The sequence below is a fragment of the Paramormyrops kingsleyae genome, chromosome 7 (genome assembly GCF_048594095.1).
Source record: "Paramormyrops kingsleyae isolate MSU_618 chromosome 7, PKINGS_0.4, whole genome shotgun sequence".
In the NCBI taxonomy this organism is placed as follows: Eukaryota; Metazoa; Chordata; class Actinopteri; order Osteoglossiformes; family Mormyridae; genus Paramormyrops; species Paramormyrops kingsleyae.
In genome coordinates this window covers 20,588,219-20,614,480 of record NC_132803.1, presented here as the reverse complement: position 1 = coordinate 20,614,480, position 26,262 = coordinate 20,588,219, and the positions used below count along the sequence as shown (strand labels likewise).

The window sequence follows — 26,262 nt, the reverse complement described above, 5'->3', positions numbered from 1 at the left end:
CGTGGTTAGGGAAAATGTCGATTGTTGTAGTGTGTACTATGTAGTCAATTAATAAACCAAACGGCATTGGCAGCCTAAGGTAGTTGTATTATGTGTTGTCACATTAATTCTAAATGTTTGATTGTTTATAATATAAAGGTGACTTCTCATGATCCAAAATGCTACCCATAATGGTATCTTTTAAAAGTGTAGTGCGCGTTCTCTCTTCTGCGTCTCCCTTGGCTGTGTAATATAATGGCAGTCTATCGGCTGCCATGTACAATTATACACACCAATTACGCGGCAGCATTCCTTTGAACTGCGGAAGGAAGCCAGAATATCCGGAGGAAACCCGCAGGATACAGAGAGAATTTGCAAACTCCACACACACAGAGGGGTGACAGGGTGTGAACCCCAAACCTGTAGGAATGAGGCAACAGTGCTACCCACGGAGCCCTCCACCATAATCCATTTGAAATGCATTTTAAACACGCAGGAAAATGTTTTCAAATTAAGTATCCTCTTGATCTTCTGCATGTAACTTTGGTCTATTTACAAAGTAATTAGTGATTAAATTAATCTGGAATCACCCGACACTGACACACAAATAGCTTGTATTCAAAACAACACCAGGATATCAAGAAATCATTTGAAAATATCTACATTTATTGGAAGACCATTATGATTCAGATACATTCCAAAACAACTCGCTATGCCAAAGTAAATACTGCCACCTAATGGTATACTAGAATTTGATATTTAAAAGGATAAGACCTGCTTTCATTCATATTGTTGTTGATTCATTATAAAGGTATATCTTAATCTTCAGTAAAATCCGTGTTGGAGGGGCTGAGATATTTCGCACGAATTGATCAAAGTATCAAATGTCATCATCATTAACAAATCTAATTATACTATTCAGTGATTATATGGCGCAGAGGTACTTCTTAAATGATTCTCAACGTTTGCCCCACGTTTTATTCTGGCAAAGCACAAGCGATCAGATAAACCTCTAATTATCAATACCAAAGTCATTTGTGGATCTTTTATATTTAGGAAAGAAAAATATTTTCAGGTTTGCATATTAAGCACAGTACGGAGAAAAATCTACGTCCTGAGACGATTTGGAATAATCTTCCCATTACCACAACTGTAATTATATCAGTAGAGTATAATAAAATAATGCTATGACTAACAAGCAGTAAACTGAAGTAGAAAAGACTAATATTTCATAGATTAAGCATTAGCAAAAAGCACTGAATGTGTGACTTTAAAGCATTGAAGGTGCAAAACAGCCTGAAGCTGTGTAGGAGTCGATTATCCTGCAACATACTTCATGATTTATACCTTGCTTGCTGCAGGAAGTAAACACTACATTGTAAAGTCTGCTGTGGAAGTACCAAGTACTACATCAAAGGTGGCATTTATTCACCAGCTAACTCAAAAAATACTAATTCCAGTTACAGTTAGAGATTGTGCCATCAGTACTGTATGATGTAAACACGGAACACTAAGAAAGGCTCATTCTCATCTTTAATAGACATTCTGCAGAGGTTCGGTAATTTCACAAATGTGGAAGGGTAAGCATATTTGGGCAATCCCTCTATATAAATATGGAAATACAATCCAATGGTATATATGCCCTTCAAGCAGATACACCCATTTTGTTGTTGTTGTAAACAATACCAATACATTTACCATTTGGAAATTTAGCTGGCTGTGAAGCAGAACAGACCTTTGGCAAGAGACTACACTATGTAATCTTTGTTACACTGTCCATTTAAGAGATTTATCAAGAATGTGTAGATCAAAGTGGAAATTACAACAAAATTTCAGTTAAGGTGGTAGTCTGGCGAAAGTCACACCCGGAACAACCACAGCAACTTGATGTGCAGTTCCTGCCTCTTGGGTCAACAATGGCTGAGGAATTCTTGGTTGCAGCTGTTAAAGAGAAAATGCAGATTTTTAAAATTGATAAGTATGCCACAGATACTGATTTTTACAAAAAACTCTAAAGACATGTGGGTTGGACACATCAGACCCTGGTTGTCTCACCTGAAAGCTGGAAAAGTTGGTGGTAATCAGGCAAAGGGGTTCCCAAAGGGATCTCCAAAGAGGTCAGCAGCAGCACTTGGCTGGACAGGAGGAGGAACCTGCCCAACATTAACAGAGATTTTTTTCTTTTTTTTTTCCCATATGCAGTGTAGTAGAACAGAGACTCAGATTCACAGAAATTTGAATGTCTTTGAATAACTCAAGAAAACATACTTCAAGAGTTTGAGGAGATCTCATACAATACAACTATAACATTATAACATACCATTGTAAGTGGAGCAGATCCAAAGGGATCAGCCCCGAAGGAATCATTGAAAGGATTCTCAGCCTGAGCAGAGGTGGCCATGTTAGCAGGTGGGGAGACTGACTGTCTTGGCATAGGCTTGGGTGGCTCTGTACAGAGGATAGAGCGCAGCAACTTCAGAGACATAAACCGCAGAAACATCAAATGTTCAGGGATCCTCTCAGACGAACAAAATAAACTACCTGTTGTCTTATTGCTAAGATTCCTACACTCTCCTCTGTGTTTTTTGCAGATACTCCAAAGAAAACTAGTTGACTATGTTTTATATGTCCATGTCAAGGTAATTTAATTTCCATTTATTAAAATGTGTAGGTGCATATTAACAGTTGCAGTTGTTGGAGATGAAATTTGCAGAGCTTACCAGCGCTGATTAGCAAAATGACCTTACATAGCTTTGTTATTCTTTGGAAAATAAAGGATAATCTGCCAACCAGATTTAATAATAAATTACAAATGCATTGTGGGCTGGTACTTCATGACATCTTCCAAGTGGTGAATGAGCTGGCAGTCATCCTTCACTATGGAAAATTGCTGATCCCCCAATGCAATCATCTCCAAAATAAATAATAATAATAATAATAATAATAATAATAATAATAATAGAATATTGATTAAGTTTAAATATCAGCCAATATTGACACATTGGACAGATGCAGATATCTTTATTTTTAACAACCATCAGCCAATATCGATATTTTAACCGATTTTGTGCATCTTTGTCATTTTCAGTGGTATCACCCATGCCTAATCTAATCTCTTCGGTCACTAATCTCGTCCATTTCAAACACTTATCAGAGGCTACGTTCACCTTTGATTATTTAGAGACATCTGTTAGCCTATACACAGGCTTTTACATTCAAATAAGTTAAAAATAGAAACCACAATTTTTCCATTTCCATAAATTAATTATATTTTATTAATTTCTATTTATTTATTTAATTTCAGTTTAGTTTTTGTCTCACTTGCACTGCAATTTTAATTTGCTTAATGAAGCACTTTTATCAAATCGGTTCAATATTGTACCTTACTTTAGACATATACTTCAGTATTCACAAGGTTAATGGAACTCCTGAATGTGTTAATTACCATTGATCTTGGCTGACAGCTGACTGACGTCAAAGTCATCATTATCGGCCACCTCCTGAGCTAAGCCAACTTTGTTGGAGAAGTACTCAGCAAAGGCTCCACTTTCTGTGGAACCTGCCTGGTCACCTCTTCTGGCTGGGACAGCTGGGGGTTTAGCTATCTGGAAGTCCTTGAACATGTCCTTCACATTCTTTTGCTCTTTGTCACCCAGAGGGTCCAGAGCAGTGAAGGCATTGTTCTCAGCTTTGGGTGGCTCCACCGGAGCTGGCCGAGGTGGGGGTTGGGGCAGAGGTGTAGAAGCTTGCTGCACTCCCACCATAACCCCTGGCATGAGTGAGGTGGCCATCACACCAGAATGGAAAGAGCCAGCTGTAGGTGAAGGTTGAGGCCAAGCTCCAGGGTTCACTGGAGCCAGAGCCTGTCCCCAAGCAGGGGGTTGGGGAGCAGCGGCCGTCCCCAAGAGAGGAGGAGTCTGCCCCCATCCAGGCAGAGATGTGACACTGAATGGCGAGACCTGGGGACCTGGCATGGTGACCTGGGGAATACCACCAGGTACAGGGAACATGGTGGGGGCTTGTGGTCTCCATGCAGGTGTAGCTGATTGGGAGACTGCTGCGGGACCTCCCAGTGACAGCTTTCCTGCAGGACACAAAACTGTATTGGGTAGGGTTGGCATTCAACACGCTGTGCATCTTAGAATGCCACACTAAACAACTGATACTCGGGGTTTATTTTACGATAAACCTTGTCGTACCCAATGCCGCCATGGCAGGTGGATTATTCAAGGCTGCCAATGGGGAGACAGTGGTAGCTGGGGTACTGTTGAAAAGGTTCACAGGGTTCGGCTGCACGAAGTCCATCTGAGGCACAGAGGGCGCTTCTGCTTGGGAAGGTGAACCAAACAGGTCGGCTCCAAAAATATTTGTAGGAGACTGTTGAGAACAATTTAAAAAATGAGAATAAGTTTTACAGCACCGGTTACCTGACTTATGTTCTCAGTGTCATCTGTAGGCAACAGCAGAGAGAACATGTTACCCTTAATACAGAATAGCGATACTTAACATCAGAGGCTGAAATCTGCTACACCTGGTACACATTCTCTTCAACACAAATAGCATCACTACTTACCTGGTAATCACTGATGCATTAAAAGAATAATAAAGATGTTGTTAACAGAGCATGGGCTAGGAAACAAGCAGCCGAAAACAGGACAAAACTGGGGTTAGATTAAGTTGCATGAACAGCTACTAACTGTTAGATTAGGGGTCCAACATCACCACAACACAAACCACCGATGCCTAGCTGCATCTTTCATATCATATTTTATATATATTACTACACTCACACAGGTACGCACAGTCTCAGAGATGCATGAGCCATTCACATGACCTAGTTAGGTGTTAGATCGTTAGATAGCTAACCCTGCAGTGCCCAGTTCTGAAGGTTTATAGCCAACTGCTTATCACTTAACAGATTGTGAACATTAACGATATTCATTAAGCTTTTTACTCCTCTAAATGATATGGTCTGATTGACATGACGACATACCCGTCATTTAAATGCAGGTACTTCAGAGTCTAATACCTACAGAACTGGGGTGTTCCCAGACCAATGCACATTGAGATCATGCAATAGGAGAGGCTGGACTCCTGGCTTCACCTTGACGTTTCTCCGTCCTCGTCCAGCTTTGGTGTTGAGCGGAGGGGGGCTAATGAGGACAGAATCCTTTGCTGCAGTTACAGGGGCCTCAGAAGCCCCAACTGGCTCATGGTTTAACTTGTTTTTCAAGGGTGGGCTATTGCCAGAGCTCTCAAAGAAAGGATTATGGGAAGATTTGTAATGGATGCCATTCTGTTCCTTCACTGGGATCTCGTTTTTTTTCCAGGCATCCCCCAGAGTGTGTTCCAATGGCCACTGGCCATTGGACAGCGTTTGGATCACAGTCTTACTAGATCTCTCATCAAACTGATGCCCAAAGCATTCAGAGTCACCATGCTGACTACCGTTTTGCTTGGGCCCATTAAGGTTGCAGTAGGATTTATCCTGGCTACAACTGAAAGAGCCAGGGGTCACAGAATTGGTGTGTGCTGATTGGTCATTTTTGGAGAAGGGGTCGTCACCAAAAGGGTCGGGAATAGGAGCAGGAAAAAAGCTGAGCTGGGAAGAAAAGGGGTTTTCAGGCGAGTTGCTGGACTGTGGGTTGGGCCAGGTGACAGAAGGACAGGAAGAGGTGAAGGGATTTCCTTTTACACAGTTCTGATTGCTGTCAATGTCAGTGGAAAGGTCCAGCAATAGGATATCATTTGTCTCCTGATCATTGAGAGAGAAAGAAACGACACAAAAATCAGTTCTGTGGATAAACAGCTCTCCCTCAAACTGAGCAAAATGATTTAATGCCATGACATTTGTGAACTTTTATGGATCAGCTAACAGACATGCAGATTACTGAATATTTGGCATATGAGATGATTGGAATTGAGCATGATAAAAAGCTGAAGCCACACTGAATGTAGTCCTGCACACCATAGGACATACTGATTTGTAATAACATTTCAAAGAATAGGTGCAAATACACCACTAAATTTCATACAGACAGAAACACTATCATTCTCACAAACTAGAGCATTAAAAGTGTTTTGTGTAGAGCAATTGACATCTTTTTGGTACATCAAAATCAGAGCAACAAATGGAACCAAATTGCTTTTAAATCTTTGAACTTTATTGTATGCAACAAATTTTTTTGCTCAGTTTTTGTAGGTTTTATTTTTTTCCATCAATAATCATAATTCTTGCTCTGGATTTCATGGAATACCTTTTATTTCCTTATTACAGAATCAAATGGTAATATAATAAAGCAGATCAACTGCCCCATAGGCAAGACCATTTTGACAACGAAGCTGTATAATTTGAATCTGCCTTAAATATTATAGAAAATGTGTTACAGTAATAAGTTTGTGAGAATGACTGGTGTATCTATATGGCAAAAGATGTGATTTCCTCTGTCACTGACATACACAAAGCCCCTTGTTGATAAAGGATGTCTCTCTCCTGGTCATTACTCATTACTGTAGGGGGACAAATGGCATTTCTACCTGGAGCAGTTACAGTAATGTGCGTGGTGTGTACTTATATAAATATCACTCGCGATTAAATCTGGCCTTAAGCTTTTGAAAATTAACAGGGGGTAAGTGAAAGGTCCTGGGGACTCAACTTACACTTTATGTTATGCCATATTTGAAGAAATGGTCAGGGGTCAGAACTGAAAACTGGATAGAAGACTGTACATCACGCAGGCGAATTCCATGCGGGATGCTTATATGATAAAATCTGTTTGTGGGACTTACCGAAGGAGAATTTAAGTCTGGTGGAGTCGACATGTCTCCAAACAGGTCTAGCTGCTCAACAGTCTGCAACATGAGATTGCAGTGTTATGTTGTTACTGCTGTATGTGCTCGTTAGCTAATGAGACTCAGAAGAGTCTGAAACCTCTTAAAGTGGGCATTTTAACAAATGAGCAAGAGAGAAGGACAAGCTTGGTCACAGATGTCTGGCGGTCACATGGTTATAGCACTAAATTAACGATCTTACATTAAATAAATCAGTATACTCACTTTTAACTTATCTGCTTCACCTTCAACATCAAGCAGGGCATCACGGCCATTCTGTCAACACAAATTAATTATTAACTTTTTAATTCAAAGCACCAATTCATCATCTTTAACCATTTATGCAGTACAGAGTCATAGTGAGTTTGGAATCTATCACAAAAAGTACAGGGTACAAGACAAAAACAAAACCTCACCTCAATCACCTGCTTATCCGTTTCATCCTAGAAAATGGAATGTTAAACAGTGGTCATTCTATGTGGTGGGTATTGATAAGAGCATAAAGTATCTTTTAAAAAAAAAAAAAATGAATAAATTAGAAATTACAAGGTCAAATTTAAAATAAATAAAAATAATAATAATAATAATAATAATAATAATAATAATAATAATAATAATAATAATAATAATAAAGCAACTTCTAAAGTGCTTCATACAAATGTATCCATGCATTCCTACTGTTAATATGAAGGTTTTGGAAATAAAAACGAAAAGCTTTTCACTGTTAAATTTGTTCCACATTGGACTGTTAATCTTTGTCATGGCCAATCAAACATATACAGCTTAACTTGGAAAACCCGCAGAGTTCTCAGCCTTTTAACCTATATAGCTTCTTCCAGCAAGTTCACCCATCTTTAGCAAATACCGTCATGTGCCGCATAACAATGAATTCCTATCGGCTGGTGATGTCGCAGCACAACGCATTACTCATGTGTTTGTGGTAATGCGGGTGTAAACAAACCTGCTGCACTGCCAATCATATAAACTGCATTAACATTCATGTACAGTGCATAATACTTGATAATGATAATGAAATTCATGTATTTATTATACTTTTAGAGTATATTCTTTCTGCTTGTATATAAAAAGTTTACTGTAGCGTAGGCATGTAGTAGGCAAGGTTTGTACAAGTACATTCTAGAATTTTCACAAAAACAAAATCCCTTAATGCATTTCTCAGAATATATCCCTGTCTGTAAGCGAAGCATGACTGTACGCACATATTCTAATTTAAAAACATACAGACCGATATTGTTCTCCGTATATCACATTACAAATTTTGCATTGTGCACTGTGTTGAGGAGTGCCCTTTGTAAATCAAATGAAAACATGAAAGAATAATCCCTCCACAAAAGATTTTTTGACTGCCTCAAGTAATACAGACATTATGCCAAACAGCAGTTACCTTCTTTGGACCCTCCGCTTCTTTTTTCCTCAAATTGAAAATTAACTGGAAGAGGTCCTTCAGGTCAATCACTAGAGGCTCAGCCTAGGAGAGTGTAAACAGCCTGTCAGATCAATACATCAAGTGCATCCTTCTGTGAAGCACAAGTTAATGTTAACCTGACTGTACAATAATCAACTTATTGGCCAGCTTAAGAAGTTTTTCCATTTAGCTTCCTCGAATCCCTTAATGGTCCTAACAAACTGTTTAGCAAAGTTGTCTTATGTACTCAAGCAGCCAGAGTGTCCCTCTCTTCCGTCTCAAAGAAAAGGCGGAGCAGGGCTAATGCAGACTTAGTACATTTGGAGAAAGGCTACCTACCTGCTGGGCCGTCTTAATGGCAAAGAACTGGTGTTGGCCTTCTGCACCGCATACGTAACCAAAGGCCCGGTTGTCCGTCACATCACGTGCAATGAATGAGATCTTATTTACGGCATGCTCATGTTCTATTACCTAGATGCAGGCAAACGACAGTAGCATCAACCACAACATACCAAACATGGTTGTCGAGGCTCATGATGATATTTACACCAGAGACCACAGTTCTGATTCATGTAAACAAAACTGTGGGTGTCATCCTTATTGGCTGTGCAGGGTGAGGTTAGCACACCAAACTGAATGATCACACTCACCCCTGTTTTTTCATCAATGATTTTGATCCCAGAAAGTGATATGTTGACCCAGATTCTTTGTTTGTGCTTTCCCTGGGATCGAGCAGCTACAGCCATGCCCTGAATGCAAAATAAAATGCAAATGCCTCAAAAACGGGGGAAACCTATACATTTCCTAAAGCAACACCCTAGGCCAGGGGTGGCCAATCATATCCGCAAAGGGCCGCTGTGTATGCAGGTTTTCGCTGCAACTCATTAATTAGATTACTAATCAGAGGACTGATTGGCTGAAGAGTCCTCACACCTGGGTTTGAACAGCTGACCTACAGGTTATCCCAAAAACCTGCATACACACCGGCCCTTTGCGGATAAGATTGGCCACCGCTGGTCTATGCACTAAACGCAACATGTACCTTTAATTTCATCATGGAGTCCTGGCTCATCTTATCCCCTCTGGCTTCAGGTACATCATCCACCCCAATCAATTTGGCTTTGTATCGCACCCCGTCGCCTTTGAACCTGGCCAGCAAGAATTCATCATTTTTTTCTGGGCCTGTAGCAGCGACAAAAATACAAAAAAAATCGTAAAAGTAAAAACCCTGTAATTGTCAATGAAATCAAGATTTCGAATGTCAAGTTTTTGAATCTTGTTAATTTCTGGTAACACATATGATGAGGAAGCTATACTTTGGTCAAAGTATAATCTGTATAATAACAATAACAAAAGTTAATAAAGTATAACAGCTGATACAACTTTCAAGAATGTAGGCATTACATTTTGGCACCATGTGCATTAGACAGAAGGCAACCAAATAATCAACAGGACAAAGATATCTATATGCATTCAGCTACTGTATACCATTCAAGCATGACAATTAGTTTTCATTTGTACACCTGAAATAGCTTCTCTTTGGGAAACAGCATTCTTCAGTAGGTTATAAGAGTGAACGCATCGGTCAAATCCATCCATCCATCATTCTGTTAAAATCTTAAGGTATTTATATTTAATGTGCAAGTAGCTTTTCTTCAGCTACAGACTTGAACAGTGAACCACTATAAGAGCAAATTAAGGCTGTCATACAAAAAACATGATATGATTATGATTCTCCCTTATGTATGTTAAGGTTGAAGCTCTTGTCAGAACCTTCTTGTCCCTAGTTTCTAGGAGGGGAGTCATATGTTGAAGGGCATCAGATCTGATTCAGTTTAAAACCAAACAGTTTCATACAATGAACAAGCTCCAGTTCCATTTAGTACCCAATGCTTGTAACTAAGAATAAAAAGTGTCTATAATGGCCTTTCCAAATAACATGATTCTTAAAATACATAAAGTAAGCAGAGCTACACAGCAGTTTAAATACACATTGTGCTCACTGAGAGAAATTCTTTGAAAATAATGAAGAAGCACAACTCCTCTAAAATGCATTATGTTACCAAGTATACAGCAATGAATGTTACCCAGTTAGTGGAGAATTGTGCAATTTTAAAAGTTAGCATCCAATACACAATCACTGATCACCATTTAACAAAGTCTCATTAAAAAAACAACCTAGTCTTTCCCTATTAAAAACACCTGCAACTCAACTCACCCAAGCCAATATATTGCTAAAATTTAGCCTAGGTGCTATATTGCAATAATGCTATACTGTAAATCTATTATAGCCAAAGAAGCATTCTGTATTACATAAATGAACCAAAACTAGAGGATGACCACAGACTTCAAATAATGCCAGTTTATCAGCAATTCATTTAAGGGTCACACAATTCTGTGATCAGTTTGAAAATTAACCCATTTAAGCTCTCAAATATTCACTAGCATTACAGGCCATATAATGTCAAGTGAAATCTAGGAATGCCACTGTGATAATTGGAACTATACAACACTATTCTTCTCCATAAAATATGACCTCTATTCATTTCACACCAGGAAGTCATCAGCTTTCAGACACAGCTGGAAGTCTCTGAGAAAGCCAAAGAATATAAGGGAAGCCTCATATTCTGTTGGATCTGTTGCCACTTCACGCTTATCGGTGTGAAAGAAACAATAATGGCAAGCACAAGATCAGCTTAGCAAAATAAATCTCACAGAATATTAGCTTTGAGCTCTGCAATGCTCTCTGCAGCAACTGCATTTCACCGAGGAGCATGACCTACATCGGATGGTTTCTTGGAGAGGTGAATAAAACATGGAAAACATGCAAACAGTGGTAATTCATTGCTTGAGAAAATGCCGACTCCATTACAGTACAGTATCCTGTCAGCAAAGAACATACCTAGTGTTCACAGAGCACTGTTAGGAGCTGGTGACAGGAAGGTCAAGACGGAATGCATCACGTAATTGTGGGTGCCTTTATACATCACCTTTTATATCTTTTCATAAATTACAATGTAGAGAAGTAGGTTCTTCTAAAACCACATTTCATAGTAGTTTCCCAAGACATTAAGTAAAGGATTTTAAAATGTATTCCATGAAGTACAATGGCTTTTTCCATTTTTGATGAGAATTAAAAAGGCATACTGAAAGATTTTTTTGCTACTGAAACATTTATTAGATGTTTGACTCATCAATGGATTCATCCATCCTCTTATCCTGATCATTGTTGTTGGAGGGGCCTGGAGCCTCTCTCAGGCAGCAGGAGGCAGGAGGCAGCAGGCAGGGGTACATTCTGGAAGGCATGCTAGTCCATCATAGAATGTCCAATTTACAGACACCAGTCAACCTGAATGTACGTCTTTGGACTATGACAGGAGAACATAAGAAATCCATATGCAGAGAGTGGACCCACGGAAGTCTGAAGCAACCATGCTGCCCACAGAACCATTGTGCTGCCCCTGTTTAACCTCTAGCTACATCACAGTCTACAGAGAGTTAAAAAGACTACAAGCGCTGAAACAGCAGCTCTGGACACCTTTTCAGCACAACCGCAGATTTACTTTGGAGGGTGGGGTAACAAGGGGCAGTGGTACGCATCATCGATGGATGGAGACCAGGGTGGGCAAGGCCACTCACCTCTCTTCTTCTCTTTCTTAGCCGGGGTCTTGGCTGGGCCTGGGTCAGCTTGGTTGTTCACATTGGTTTCTGCTTCTGCTGACATTTCAGCTGATCGCAGGGACGATTAGAACAGACAAGCGGCTCCTACGTGGTACTGGTCACAGTAGCTCCTTCTCAGCAGTCACACATAGTCAACAGGCGCCTACAGAAGGGAGAGATGCCGACAGGAACAGTGCACCGCTGTTACTCCCACACTGTCAAGGGCTCAGTCACACCTCTGATTAACAGACCTCTAAATCCAGCCACAGGCTTCAGACTTTGACCACAACTTCGGAGGCCAGAAATCTGCAGTGACTGTCAGCCCCAGTAGACGCTCGATTTATGTTTCTATACTGCTCACTGACAGCAGGGCAATGAGTGTAAGTTTATATTCACCTAAACAACTGACTCAACATAACAACCCATAATAGCAAATGTTTTTATTTATTTATTTTTAAATGCACTACTGAGTGTGGGGATAACGTGAAAATTACTTGTCACAAGTGATCTAAATTTTCAACGTAAAAACACTACCCCAGTATTGTATATTATAAATGGATATCTTATTGTACAAACACACACATTGAATTTTACAGTCTATGTTTATTCTGAACATGTTTCAGACCTGTTTGTTCAGGATCAAATGGCAAGACTTCAGCTCTACTGAGAAAAGCACCAAGGGAATGCAAAACGTGCAGCTGTATAAATGGAAAAAGACGCGTACATACGCAAGTCACTTTACAAAGAGCAGTTTTTAGTGTGCAAAAAAACTTGAAACCAAGGGTGGAAAAATACACCTCAGTTACTATTTTCCTTAGCAGCTCATAAGGCAAACTGATATTCAGACTCATTTAATTTAATAAATTCTAGAAAAGCCTTATGAGCAGTCAAACGGCCCAGAGTTACCTTGTGGATTACCCCCATTGCCTAGAATGGCCTGCATGTTATTTCAACTGAAACTACCATATGTTCCTATTAGTGGTGCAGAGTCTTTGGTAGTTACAGGGCGAGCTTGAGCAACTTCACCCCCACCCACATGGCCCAACCCCTGCAGCATCTGGGAGCTATAAAAGGGAACCTCAAGACACAGTTAGGGTTTTCTGCAGTCCGTTTTCCATGCTGAAATGCGAAACACTTAGAGTCAAGATGCAAATATCTACATTTTTATCAAGATTTCTAGTGCCATTATGGTATGAAAAGTCACATGACAAGGAAACAAGACGAAAATGTCCAATCAGCACAGACAACGCATAGCAAAGCAGTATGTTCCTGGTATAAATGTGACAAGTGGTAGTTGCACAATTCTTGAGAAAGATGAAAAAAGAAAAAAAGAAAAAAACTCATTTCATGAAGTACAAGTAAAGGTTTTCAATAAAGAAAGATGAGCAAATCATCTTCAGAGACTTGAATTTGTGTATATGCCTTTGAGGAAGTTGGACAATCAACATCTGCAGTATCATTCAAGATCTTGCTTAGTTAAAACAGACTACATTAGACCTACAACTGAGTAAGCCTTTACAACAGCAAAAACATCATAAGTGGAAATGTGACCAAGAATTATTTTATGACCTTGAGCCCATAGTTTAATCTTATTTATATTTAGCAAGCAATATTTCCTCTGCCTTAAAGAGAATGACCTAAGAACAAAAATTTATAGGTCAGCAAATACCCGGAAAAAAAAAAATACCCTAAGCAACTTGATCACACTATTGTGAAAATAAGTAGGTCTTTAAACTGTGTCCATATCTACAGGACAACTGCAACATATTGCGAAGAAAGCAGTCAAAGCATAACATTGATATCTCTTAAGTGTTGGATTCTTTTGACTTTCGGGAGGAAAGAAAGCCATAACAGTGTGCTCAAATAAGAAATTAGACATACCTCCACACTGACTTTCATCCTGTGCCTCTTAGCAATTCAAACATAATAACCTGCTACAGAGCAACAGCAAGACAGTGTGCAAAGGTTGAGCCACCAAAAAGTTAATAATTTTGGTAGCAAGTGCATCCTCAGAGAGATCTTGTGACAAGTTATTTTCACATTATCTTTAAAGTCACAGATGTTTATAAAACTGATTTAACATTTCACTAGAAAACATTGACTTCAGCACGAACAAAACTAAATTCAGTTTTGACACTTGATCAAAAATGCAAACATCTCAGCAGTTTTGCAGTTAGAGCTCAGTTAAAATTCAGAGATGCGTGTTTTTGAAGGACCAGCATAAACATTTAATTACAAGGAATCATAAGCCAAAAGAAACTTGAAAACAATAGTGTTTAAAACAGTACCTTAGACCTGACACTTATGGTTAACCATACTGTGAAAAAGTTACACTACACATCCATTTTATACATTTTATGTACACAACCCATCTTTTTTCCCCAGCAGTGAGATCACAAGTGGTAGGTGACAATTTCACCCATCTCCCATAGAGAATTTTGCCATCTCTGCTACTTTAAACAGGAAACTCAGCAGCAGAAACCAGAAAGGAGGGAGGTGTGCATGCTAATATAAATAACATTTAACCTAAGAATGTCTGTATTGAACATTCAGGAACGAACACACACACACACACACACACACACACACACACACACACACACACACACACACACACACACACACACACACACACACACACACACACACACACACACACCCACCCACCCACCCACCCCCTTGGGTGTCATTAAAAACTAACATGGAGAAACACACACGATAATGTCATGCACACCAAGGCCCGGCGAGAAGTGAGTAGGCTCACTTTAAGGAAAAACACCACCCTTTTATTAAGCCCTTAAATGGACTAACACAGGCATTAAACATCCACCAAAAACACATAACAGGAAACGCAGGGAGGTCTGACGATGGATGGTGAGGCTAAAGACTCACGAAGATCGGACAGGGTTCACACATGACAACTGAGAACACAACAACAATTAACAATAACACAATCAAAAAGGGCTATTTACATTTTCCCAGCATGCTCAGGAGCTACAATATGCCTTTAAGGTCTCGCAAAATTTAATGCTTTTTTGAAACGAAGTGCCTGTTTGTTTACTTTCCTCCCAAAAATCCCCTTTAAAATTTGGTTTTGCAGATGTATATAAAAAGTATTTTTAAGGTCATAAGGCTCACAAAAAAGTATCAGCCATGATTTAAATGGAAATAAAATCCTGAGTTGTTAAACTAGGGTTTTAACATTACCCATTACTCATTTGTTCAAGAGAAGGTCAACAGGAGTATAATGGGCCTGTACTCATGTTAATATTAACTTCCAAAAAGGGAGCATTATGGACAAGTAGGCAAATGACATTTTTCCCCCATAATACTTTTGGTGCAGATCAGACATTTACCAAAAGAATACCAGAAAAACAAAGAATAGAACTCAACAAGGACAAATACTAATTGAAAGAAAAATGAGGATGAAACAAAGAGTGACAGATATTTTATAAATCGCTAATGCCTTGGAGTTCATTGAAAATGTCCCATTAGGTAGCATCTATAGGACTGTGGATTAAGATGGCAGCAGTAAACCCTGAACTTGTAGTCACCCATTTAAGCCATAATACATAATTTCAAAAGAATTAGAAGTATTCTTCTAGAAAAATCCTTGTACATCTGAAAACTATCCATTTTCTTTCAGTCTTTTGAGGAAAATGGGCAAAATAAACAGTGAATGTAACAGTTTTACCCACAGTACCTCACAGATTGCTTCCAAAACACCCTGCAGAGGTCAGACAGGATATTACGCCAGAGTTCCAGGAAAAATTAAGTAATAAATTCCCCACACAAATTCAAGGAGCTACAGTAACTGCTCCTTCAATCTTCCAAGCATTCCTAGTCCTATGGGATGACTGTGTGCCTTTCAAACAGTAAACGTACATTTTGCTCAAGAACACGAACAGGAAAAGTCCAATTCCAAGCTGAACCCTCAATGCCCCCATCCAACAGATATACATTTTGCATAAATAGCACTGTAACCACATACCACATCCCCACTCTAACAATACTGCTCTTCATCATTAAAAATGCCTAGTGAGGGAGTCTGTTCAAGCTAAATGGCAAGAAAACCCCATGTTCCTGTACTGGGAAACTATTAAAAAGGAGGGTTTACATCACCCTGGCTTTGGTGCCGTCCTCTGTCACAGGCCATAACTGGCAGTGAGTTAAATGCAAAATGTGAACTTCAAACGAGTTCTTTCCAGCTTCCCTGGGCAGAGCTATGGTCTTACAGCACAGTGCCAGAACTCAGGCCTCCAGAGAGTGGGAGGGAGGGCTTTTTCCTCCTCTCCACAACTCCGTCCAACCAGCACAAGCCAGTACGCATGGCTGGAGGACATGAGCACGGCAGACCTGACCGATCCAGAACAAATGCGTTTAACGGCAGGTGTCAGCAATCACCAGACAAATGAAGGTTACTGGCAAATTAATTTGTATGACGAAGCTTGATAAAATCCTCCTTTAAGGCAGCAAACAGCTTCAAATATTATCTGCATTTCAAGTACTGGGGGAAAAGCAGCACATATACATACACACCAGTATGGGTGTCCAACACACAAGGTTAGGTGTCTCAAATCACAAGAAGCCATAAAATATAATAAACCTGTAAAATTCAATTCTGCCTTGATAGCAGTCTCGCATGCAGAAGTGCCATATTTAAAGATTAAACCGACCTAGTTAATCTTTGGCTGGTGGTACATACATGTATAGCTACTGTGTCTAATTACAGTAGGCATCATATGGCATTGCAGTCCATTCGTAGCCTTGCCTGTTAAATGAAACAACCACACACTTTTTCCATTTTTTTCTAGAAAAGCACATCATTACATTGACATAAAACAATGATATATCCTCCCATCAGCAAAACACCTCTCCTACCTTTGAACTGTCTATCAATGTTTGACCAGAGGGCTTACATCCATGAACAGACGTTTTTGAGCACCTGTTCTTTTCTAGCCAACTCGTACAATGGTACACATTCTTCTGCCATGCTCGTCAGAATAATTGGGAAATAGTATGAAAAACGATATACGATTACTGTACAAAGCACAATATAAGCACTACAACATTACCTCTACCAGGACAAACAATACAGTACATGCTGTAATTCAAACTATTAAAAACCATACATTCAAGAACACTGCACTGCTTATATTCCCCCCCCATTTCAGGCTTTAGAGCGATTATAGAAGTTTTACAATGTCTCTAATCAGGGAGGCTGCACCTTATAAGTCAGCCCTCAAATTTATAAAAATTCCAAACAGGAAGGAGGAAAAACAAAGTTAGTTAAAGCACATGACCAAAAATCAAAATTCAGGTAGTTCATATTTCCAATAAAATGTCCAGGAGTGTGAATAGCTGTGTGTCTACATGTCCAGCAAGCTCACAGTACAGGATCCACAAGATTCTCTAGATCCTACAATGGAAAGAGCATACAGCAGCCTTTCAATCAGCTACAATCCAGAACACGGGTAATGGAGGGAACTAGGCCATGCTTTAAGTCTCCTGAGACTTTTAAACATTTTGAGCACATAGCTTGAAGGTTTACTCTTGGTGTTGGGGGGGTGGACAAAAAAAAGAAGAAAAAAAAAATTAATATAAATAAAAAATCATCTTTCCCAGGAATTTGAACAGGAGAAAGATTCACCACCATTACATGAACGAGTGCCAAGTCATTCTTTTAATGCTATGGTTTTTTGGTTTTTTTTTTTTGGGGGGGGGGGGGGGATGGGTTGAAGCTAAAAGGGTGCTTAAAGATGCAAAGACGTAGTTACAGTCATACTGCTGCATAAATGTATCTAAACATTTTATTTAATTGAATGTACCTGTTGTGTGATCATAATAGCGATGTACAAGTACTTTGAATTCTGACTGCTGGAAATACATGCAAGAGGGGAAAAGTAGCTTAAAACAAGCATTTGTTCTATTTTATACAGTTTGAACCATCACAAGAGCCAACAGCAGAGGTTATGCATTTAAAGAATACAGAAACAGACACCAAAATGGAACTCTAGGTGGCACAAAAACACAACAATCTTGAACAGATAGGGCTGAAAAGCAAAGCTAAAGACTGCAGGATACTGTGGCAAGCACTGTGAACATCTGCTTCCAATAAAGCCAAGCTGGGAAATACTGCCTCATACATGTAACCATGGCGTAGAAGCCTCAAATTTACTCCAAGAATATTCTCACACATAAAACTACAATCAAATGACAACTTAACACAGATGCGGTTGTTTAGTGACTAAGATACTGAAGCAGGTTGACTTTGCCCCATTACCCATATGTCAGCAACATTAAAAAAAAAGAAACTATTCCTTCAGTTAACCAGTTTGGAAGATAAAACAGTAACAAGTCTTCCAAGTCTCCTGCCCTCACCCCCCATAAAGGAACACTGGGTCACTTCAGGAATGCACTTTCTGCCAAAACTGAAGAGCAATACATGCACTACAGCCATTACTACATGCAAAAATTGCATTCCATACTTCACAGACAACAATAACAAAAGCCATGGCAGTATTAATCCAATACAATGTGTGCTGCAAATATATACACACACAATATCATTAATATTAGGCCTAAGGGCATACTGCAATTGGGAGGAATAAAAGTGACTTTAAAGTCAAGATGAATAACATTCCTAAGGGCTGAAAACATTGTACATTCTGGCTAAAGGCAGCCACCAGTTAAAAGGTGAATCATAAAGTCTCTGCACTATAAATGCACACGAGTGTGTGAGAGGACAAATAAATAAATAAATAAAAATAAACATTGTGGGGACCACTTTTTTGGTCCCCTCAAGGGGAAACTCATTATCAAAATATGTGACTGCGATCAAAAAACTAGAAATGCCAATAATCTTGTATTTTGTTTTGTTATTTATGGTTGAGGTTAGCTGGGTATAGGGGTTAAGGTTGTCATTGTTTGGATTAGGGTTATGCCTTAGAAATGAATGGACAATCCCCACAAAGCTATGAATGTAAACGTGTTTGTGTAATAAAAATATAGAGCTGCAGACAGAAAGGTTAAAACTAATGAGAGCCTGAATAGTTAACCATCTCATTAGAAGTACAAGCTGGCTAAACAAATATGACTCACTTTAATCCTGACTAAAAGCAGTTAGAGGATTTCCAACCCTCCAACAGATTAAGACCATTCCATATACAACTGTTTTCCTGTTTATCAAAGTGCAGAAAAAAATAAAACATGTACGAGTTCTTACATGAGAAATACTGATCGACAGAGAACCATACACAGCCCCTGTAGAAATTGAGTGATGTCTCATGAAATGTCACCGAGCGTATTTTAGCGTATATTGTTATTAGATCGTAAAGCTATGTTGCAGCTACCGATTTATACAGCAAAACATTTAACATTCAGAATTAGGGTGTCAGTTGCGAAGACTGATAGTTTTCCGGGGACTGGACCTGCAATTTATTCTTCACGTTTGGGCCATTAACAAATGCTGTCCTAATTACACTCAACCACACTTCGATAGGCCTGCTATTTCCTTGGTTTGCTTGTAGTTAATCAAAAGTATTTCATCTTTAAGAAAAGGCCATTCCACGTGTATTTAACCATCAGCGTCGTTTTGAAAAACTGATAAACAAAGGTAGTTCATTTTTTCACAACGGCAAGCCTACTTTTTAATGCCTGAAATTAAATGCTCGGACGCATAACAAACAAGTTTTATGTTGTTAAAATCCTGCGTTTCCAAATAAAAGTATTTCATACACAGCAGAGACGGTAATGCAAATAATCAACATGACAGATCCAACGTTACAACTTATCTGACCGCACAAAAGAAGCTTCGAACAAGCCTCAAGTCTCAAAAATAACAATCACACACAAATGATATGATTTTCCTTAGCTGCTTTTCCGATGTTGGATAGCGGTATAGACGCATATTTTGTTCCATTCAATCACTGACAACCATACAATATGATTAAAGTCTTTAAATCTTTCAGGAATTGGTGTAATTCATACTAAAATTATTGAATTTACTGGATGCCAACAAAGAAACTTTATTTTAGCATAACGAAAACTACAACGGAAGGGTTAAAAGACAGCCCATTAAAACTCACCCATTACCTGCGCAAACTTTACTATACCCAGAAAGTAACGGATTACACAAGTTGTGTAATAACGCGTAATCCTTTCAGATACTTTGTTTCGAATAAGACTGTTTCCAGCGTCCTTTAAGCGATAAATTACGCTGTCTCGAAAGAAGCCAGCCACACCGCAGTTAATCAACAAAACGAAGATACGTGCGGCATTTTTTAAATCGTTTTTTACTTTGCCATGGCAAAAGCGGACATCGATTGTCCGGCGTTGTGATCTTAACTAATAAAAACAATTACCTACTACAAAACACTGATTAATAAAGTAATACATGCAACAGAGCACGCTTACCGTCATAAGGCTTGAAGCGGCACATAATTCCTGAATATTTTCCCGGCCGGCAGGCAAGGTGAAAATGAGAGGTCAGGTCGGCTCGTTTCCCGTCCGTACCCTGCTTACAAACCAGCTCCCAGCCTCTCCGAAATGCGTCTAATCAGATATTCATAGGATAGTCGGAGGGTGACCTGGATTCTGCTACGCTGCCTTGGACCGGGTTACTCCTCCCGCAGTGTTGACTTGCTGCTATTTCAGACTTTTAACCCCCCCTAGCGCCACGACTGCTCGGCTCACAAATACCTTTTCTATAATTGCGACGGGAAACTCCAACCCCCATTGGCCATGACAAGGAACGCTGCAATGGATCCCTGTCCTGTTCATGTGCCCTATTTGTTTGTTACTATAATAATAAAATAATAATAATAATAATTATTATTATTATTATTATTGTTGTTGTTGTCATCGTTATAATTAATTAATTAGTTAATGATAATGGTTATTATTAATTAATGACTAATAATAATAATAATTATTATTATTCAAGAGGTTTATTGTCATTCCGTGAACATGTAAGCATGTAAGGCAGCGGTGGCCAATCTTATCCACAAAGGGCCGGTGCGTATGCAGGTTTTTGGGATAACATGTAGGTCAGCTGTTCAAACCCAGGTGTGAGGACTCCTCAGTCAATCAGTCCTCTAATTAGTAATATAATTAGGGAGCTGCAGCGAAAACCCGCATACACAGCGACCCTTTACAGATAAGATTGGCCACCCCTGATGTAAGGGAACAAAAAATGGTCCCCATACTGTCAAAATAACAGGTTTTTATTACATTGTGGGGGACATTTGGTATCACACACACACAACACACACTCTAGACCAGGGGTGCCCAACTTCAGTCCTGGAGAAATAAGCTACACAGGGCTCCGGCCCTCCAGGACTGGAGTTGGGCACCCCTGGTCTAGACTTATTGGAGAGACTAGTTTACCTACTGTAATGCCTTTGAACTATGTGAGAATAGCAAAGTACATGAACAACACATGAATCCCATAATGCAAGAGCAGGATTCAAACCTCCAGCCCCGGTTAAAAGAGACAAATGTACTATTTATTAAGTTACCATATCACACCCCAGCCCAAGTAATATTTAACCTTCATTTGTTTAATTTGATTGGGAATTTCCTAGAATTTTATATAGCTAGTTTCTCATTGGAGGCAGCTTGGTGGCAGAGTGGGTAACAATGTTTTCTGATACTACCAAGATCGTGTGTGAAGTTTGTGTGGAGTCTGACAGTCCTCCTCCTGTTGTACGGGTTCCCTCTGTGTCTTCCAGTACCCTCCCGCAGTTCAAAAGGATGCAGTTCAGCTATTTTGTGCCTCTAAATTGCCCTTAGAGTATTACGAAGTGTGCATGTGTTTTTCCTGAGAGGGACTAGCATCTCATCCATGGTGTCCTCCAGCCTTCTGTTAGCTGGGACAGGCTCCAGGCCCCCACACAGGCCCCCACACAGTCCTCACCTGGATGAGTGGTTATAGTAGATTAATGGATATTTTGGAAACAGTTGTTTTTTTAATTCATAAATGATTATATGTTTATATGTCTACAGCAGATTTAATAAAGCCTTTCCCATTTCAGTTGAAATCTGCCAAAAGAACCACTTAATGACAGACTGAAATACTAGTGTGTATCTCACTGCATTCATGTACCAAGACAAAAACAGTGGTGTGCCCTTAAAAGCAGAGACAAATTAATCCTTAAACACATCATTTACAAAGTGAAAATCTGTGTGGTTTTGTTGTCAGGAGAAGATAATGACAGTCCCAGTGTGCGAGGTGGAGAGGATATGTGTTTTTGCCTCGTTAGCCTTGGAACAAAGCCGTGCTGAACGGCTCTTCCTTCCTGTTAGAAAATTTCCCTACTTTGCTGACACTGCTTATTATACAGAAGGAAACAGAGTGCCCCTCTGCATTCAGGTGCTGTGGCCTTGTCATTTATCCTACACTCTGCATCTCAACATTATTCTCACAATAATACCACCAATTCATTCTAAGCACTGGATGGAGCATTGCATGTTTGGGGCAAATTTACATTTTATTTATTTATCAGGCACTTTTATCTGAAGCAACGAACATTTGTTGAGTAGGCAGCATCAGACAGTCCCTGGAGTAACTGAGGTTAAGGACCTTGCTCAGCAACTTATGAAACTATAAAAAATCTAACTAAATTTAAGCTATTTAAATTGTACAAACATATCTTCATATGGCACGGATATCATCTCATTTAAAACCAAATCCAGCCCATGCAGTATGACTACAAAGTTTAAGGAAGATGAATTGCAATCAATGCTATCTCTCACAAAAATGAATGACTCCACAGTAATACATTGTGGCCCTTGAATACCAAAAAAAATCCCCCAAAAGACAGAATTCAGTTATTATCTCTACCAGCCTAAAATGAAATGGAATGGAAAAAAGTGTGGGTTGTCTCATCTTCCATTTCCAGCAGCAGAAGCTGGGTATAGTTGGCCTCCCCATATAAGTCCACAATTACTGCAGCTGTCTTCTGAGTGAGCCCCTGCTTTATTTAGACCAATGGTGAATGCTCTTGCAAATGATAGTGCACTTGCAGTATTGTTCATAAGCTGCCATTTTTATTTGCTGGTTTTTCCTGGCAGTTCCAGTCAACTAAAAATACTTGATCACTCTAGGAATAGCTACATCATTTTTTATATATTTTCCAGCTGCTAACATACATAAAATGATAGCATCTTTTGGTGATCCATGCCAAATATATAACAGACATAAAGTTCCACAAAAATACACGGTTTCTTCAACTTAAACTTTGCTATCTAGTAAAGTACTCTGTAAAATTACAGTGTTCTTGGCACCCCATTCAAATGATAGCCCATGTTTAAGGTTCGCAACCATGTTAACAGAAAGCCTCGAGAAAGAGAGGTCAAAATTTCTTGAGCACCTTCAACAGAACGTATCTGAAGAGGCAAGAAGTTCACAGTAAATCCACCGTTTCAGCCACAATCTCCACTGATGGCTCTTTGCTTCCATGCTAAATGCAACCAAACATTTAATATTATGTATGAAGCCGTCCTTCCCCCGCAGCGGCTAGCTGTGGAACTGCACATTGTGTTCATTCCACTCTTCTTTCTCCATGTATTTCACAACACATTTTTTATATAGGAAATTGCACAATCTGTTATTAACACTCTCAGAAAAAGTCTCCAGGAATTCCAATCTCATCATTAGGTATTAATTAGTTATGTCTGTGCATTAAAAGGACCATTGAAGTAGTACTGAAGTTTCCTGGCTCAGCTGAAGATAAAGAATTGAATAATATAATTTTATACATGCAATGCCATGAAAATTAATTTGGCCTTTATGTGAAGGACTGTCCATCCATTATCTGTAAACCCGTGTCCTATTCAGAGGGGGAGGGGGTCTGGAGCCTATAGGCGCAAGGCAGGGAACAACCCAGGATGGGGCACCAACCCATCGCAGGGCACAAGGCAGGGAACAACCCAGGATGGGACACCAACCCATCGCAGGGCACAGTCATACCATTCATTCACACACGGAGACCTACTGGCAATTCGGTAACTCCAGTTAACCTCAGCATATTTTTGGACTGTGGATGCAAATTAGAGTCCCCACAACAACACGGGGAGGACATGCACACATATGGAGCCATGGCCGAGATTTGAATCCTGAGTGCAAACCACTGTGCTACTGTGACATCTATGCATTTTCAATTTCTCATTGGATGGATGGATGGATTGATACAATAATTTATTTATTTTTTTTACCCAGTGCTCTCATGTACATGCACCCTCTTAAACACAATAACTAGTTTCGGTAGAAACAATTTCAGTTTAACACTTCCAGTAATTTCATAGTTCCGTGGAAGAATTTTGTCCAACTCCTCTGTGCTGAATTGCATTAAATAAGTAATATTAGAGAGTTTATAAGCATATGCTTCTCGTTTCAAGTACTGCCACAACACAGATCTAACTATGACACAGTAACAACTAAGTTGCTAGGCTGTTAATATGAGATTGTTATTGCAAAACTGTTTCGTTTCTACTAGACTTTGTAGAACATAAAGTTTAGCATAAGGTTTAACTGTTTAAGCAGTGATTTTTATTTTGCCACATATCCACATTCTTCTCCACAGTTTTTTCCTCATAGTACTTATGCGCCCTGACCTCAGCTGGGACAAAAAACATCTGCAGATTCCTGGATGATTTTCTTTATGATATTTGGACCATTTCAAGCCTTAATCTTGGCTGAAGAACACTCATAACAAGATTCACAAACTTTCTCCATCTGGGGTAAGAAATGGTTAAAATGTCTGGCCATATCCAGAAAGATAACAACAATATATTTTTTGTGATGTCTTGGGGAATTCCATTTGATCATAATTTCAAGGTGCTTCTACATTCTATGTGCTGGTAACTTTACTCTGAGGCTAAATCTATCCATCCATAACTTTGATTCATTGGAGCCATACATAACTGCATGTCATTTTAACAATTAAAATGACACAAAACCTATATTGTGTAGGATAGATAATGTCCTTCTGTTGGTCAACAAACAATTTTTATTTGTTCTTTTTCTAGTTTCTGTTATTTCAGTATTACACTAGGGCCAGGTTTATCCTGCAACAAATAACCAGGCCCAATGGTGAAAGCGTGGCACCTCTGTTGTATTTATTTTTTGCGTAATGTACCCGTTTGCTGGATTGTACACTTAAATACAGACGCTCTTCTAATTACGAATGAGATAAGTTCTGAACGGCCGTTCGTAACTTGAAATGTTCGTATGTCATTATTCAACACCATTTTATGGGTATACGCAAGTACAAAGAACTAGGATGCTGGGAGTACGCACGTTACGCTGCTGCGCGGCTGGAGTAGCGACCAGAAGTCGTACTACCAGGAATTTAATCAAACAGAACTAGTGCTAGTCACTTTGGTTTAAAGAGGAATACCATGATATATCCTTGCTCTGTAATTTCAAGGAAATCACATGATATTCCTGCTCTTTTGCACCACAACCAAGTAACTAGCATTGAGCTGAAAGCACCAAGCAAAGCAGGTTTAAGCTACCTTAGCTGCTTGCCAGGTTAGTAACAGTAACAGAAACACCAGCCTGGCTGTTGGTGCTACCGATACTGTAAACCTCCAAAGTCACCATCTGAGAAGTAGTGTATTAGAAAAGGCCTTAGCTATACCTTTGGAGGAAGAAGAAAGCAAATGGCAGTCTGATATCAAATAGGAGAGCCACAATGAACACAATAATACAAGATACAATTCTGTGAGAAAGTTACGTAGTCATAGAAAATGATGTTTAAATGTTGGTGTAAGTTTTTATTGTTACTCTTATGTTGCATACGTTCTAATATTAAATTGTGTTTTTCAGCACATATAAATTTACTACCAAGATAAATAGCTTTTGATGCCTGCAAATTTTGCACAATATTGTATTAGAAGAGGATGGCATTTCTGTCCTGTTCTCTGTATCTTTTCATGCCGACATAAATATTTTCATGGATAAGATTTCAAGGAAAAAATCTCCCTCCCTTATCTCTCCACTAGTCTCTCAACAGAGTTAAGGAATATTTTATAGTAAAGGTAACACTGTATGTATTTCTTATTTAAAGGGAAGGCGTTCAAGAGCTGCACATAATTTAATTATAAAATTTTTAAAAAATTAATCATAATTTTTTTTGCTAAATAATGTAATTACCATTGTCTGTGAGGTTTCTGTCATCCATATCCCATCAGCATGGAATGTAGAATGATTTTCCAACTGTGTTTCAAAAGTTCAGTGCAAAAAAACAGGAAATCTTTCATGAGAAATGTAACATTGACTGAGACAGCACATTACTTTCCCTTGCTCTTCCTGGACATGCCTGGAGGAAGCTGAAGTGCAAAAAAAGTGACATCAGCACTTA

General features: G+C 39.2%; 1 protein-coding gene across 5 annotated transcripts; it reads right to left on the bottom strand.

Moving 5' to 3' along the window:
• Positions 1-624: 624 nt before the first annotated feature.
• Positions 625-26,093, bottom strand: LOC111847072 (DAB adaptor protein 2). Of its 5 annotated transcripts, none has more exons than XM_023817954.2 (15): positions 26,055-26,093; positions 11,876-12,059; positions 9,279-9,418; positions 8,887-8,985; positions 8,576-8,707; positions 8,216-8,299; positions 7,227-7,253; positions 7,036-7,086; positions 6,769-6,831; positions 5,084-5,734; positions 4,179-4,356; positions 3,425-4,063; positions 2,300-2,427; positions 2,035-2,132; positions 625-1,920 (listed from the first exon to the last, which is right to left on the bottom strand). In XM_023817954.2, the coding sequence occupies exons 2-14, from the start codon at positions 11,958-11,960 to the stop codon at positions 2,061-2,063; spliced, it is 2,349 nt and encodes a 782-aa protein (XP_023673722.1). In that variant the 5' UTR covers positions 11,961-12,059; positions 26,055-26,093; the 3' UTR covers positions 625-1,920; positions 2,035-2,060. The 5 variants fall into 5 exon arrangements, with proteins under 5 accessions (XP_023673722.1, XP_023673718.1, XP_023673720.1 ...); XM_023817950.2 differs by lacking the exon at positions 26,055-26,093 and adding an exon at positions 20,312-20,585; XM_023817952.2 differs by lacking the exon at positions 26,055-26,093 and adding an exon at positions 19,991-20,098.
• Between the last annotated feature and the right edge of the window lie 169 nt (positions 26,094-26,262).

Coding starts and splice junctions, on each gene's coding strand:
- LOC111847072 (XM_023817954.2), bottom strand. CDS start 11,960: ATGTCAGCAGAAGCAGAAACCAATGTGAACAACCAAGCTGACCCAGGC. Junction 2,428..3,424: donor GCTGTCAGCCAAGATCAATG/GTAATTAACACA, acceptor TCCTCTGTACAG/AGCCACCCAAGCCTATGCCA. Junction 2,133..2,299: donor GATCTGCTCCACTTACAATG/GTATGTTATAAT, acceptor AATGTTGGGCAG/GTTCCTCCTCCTGTCCAGCC.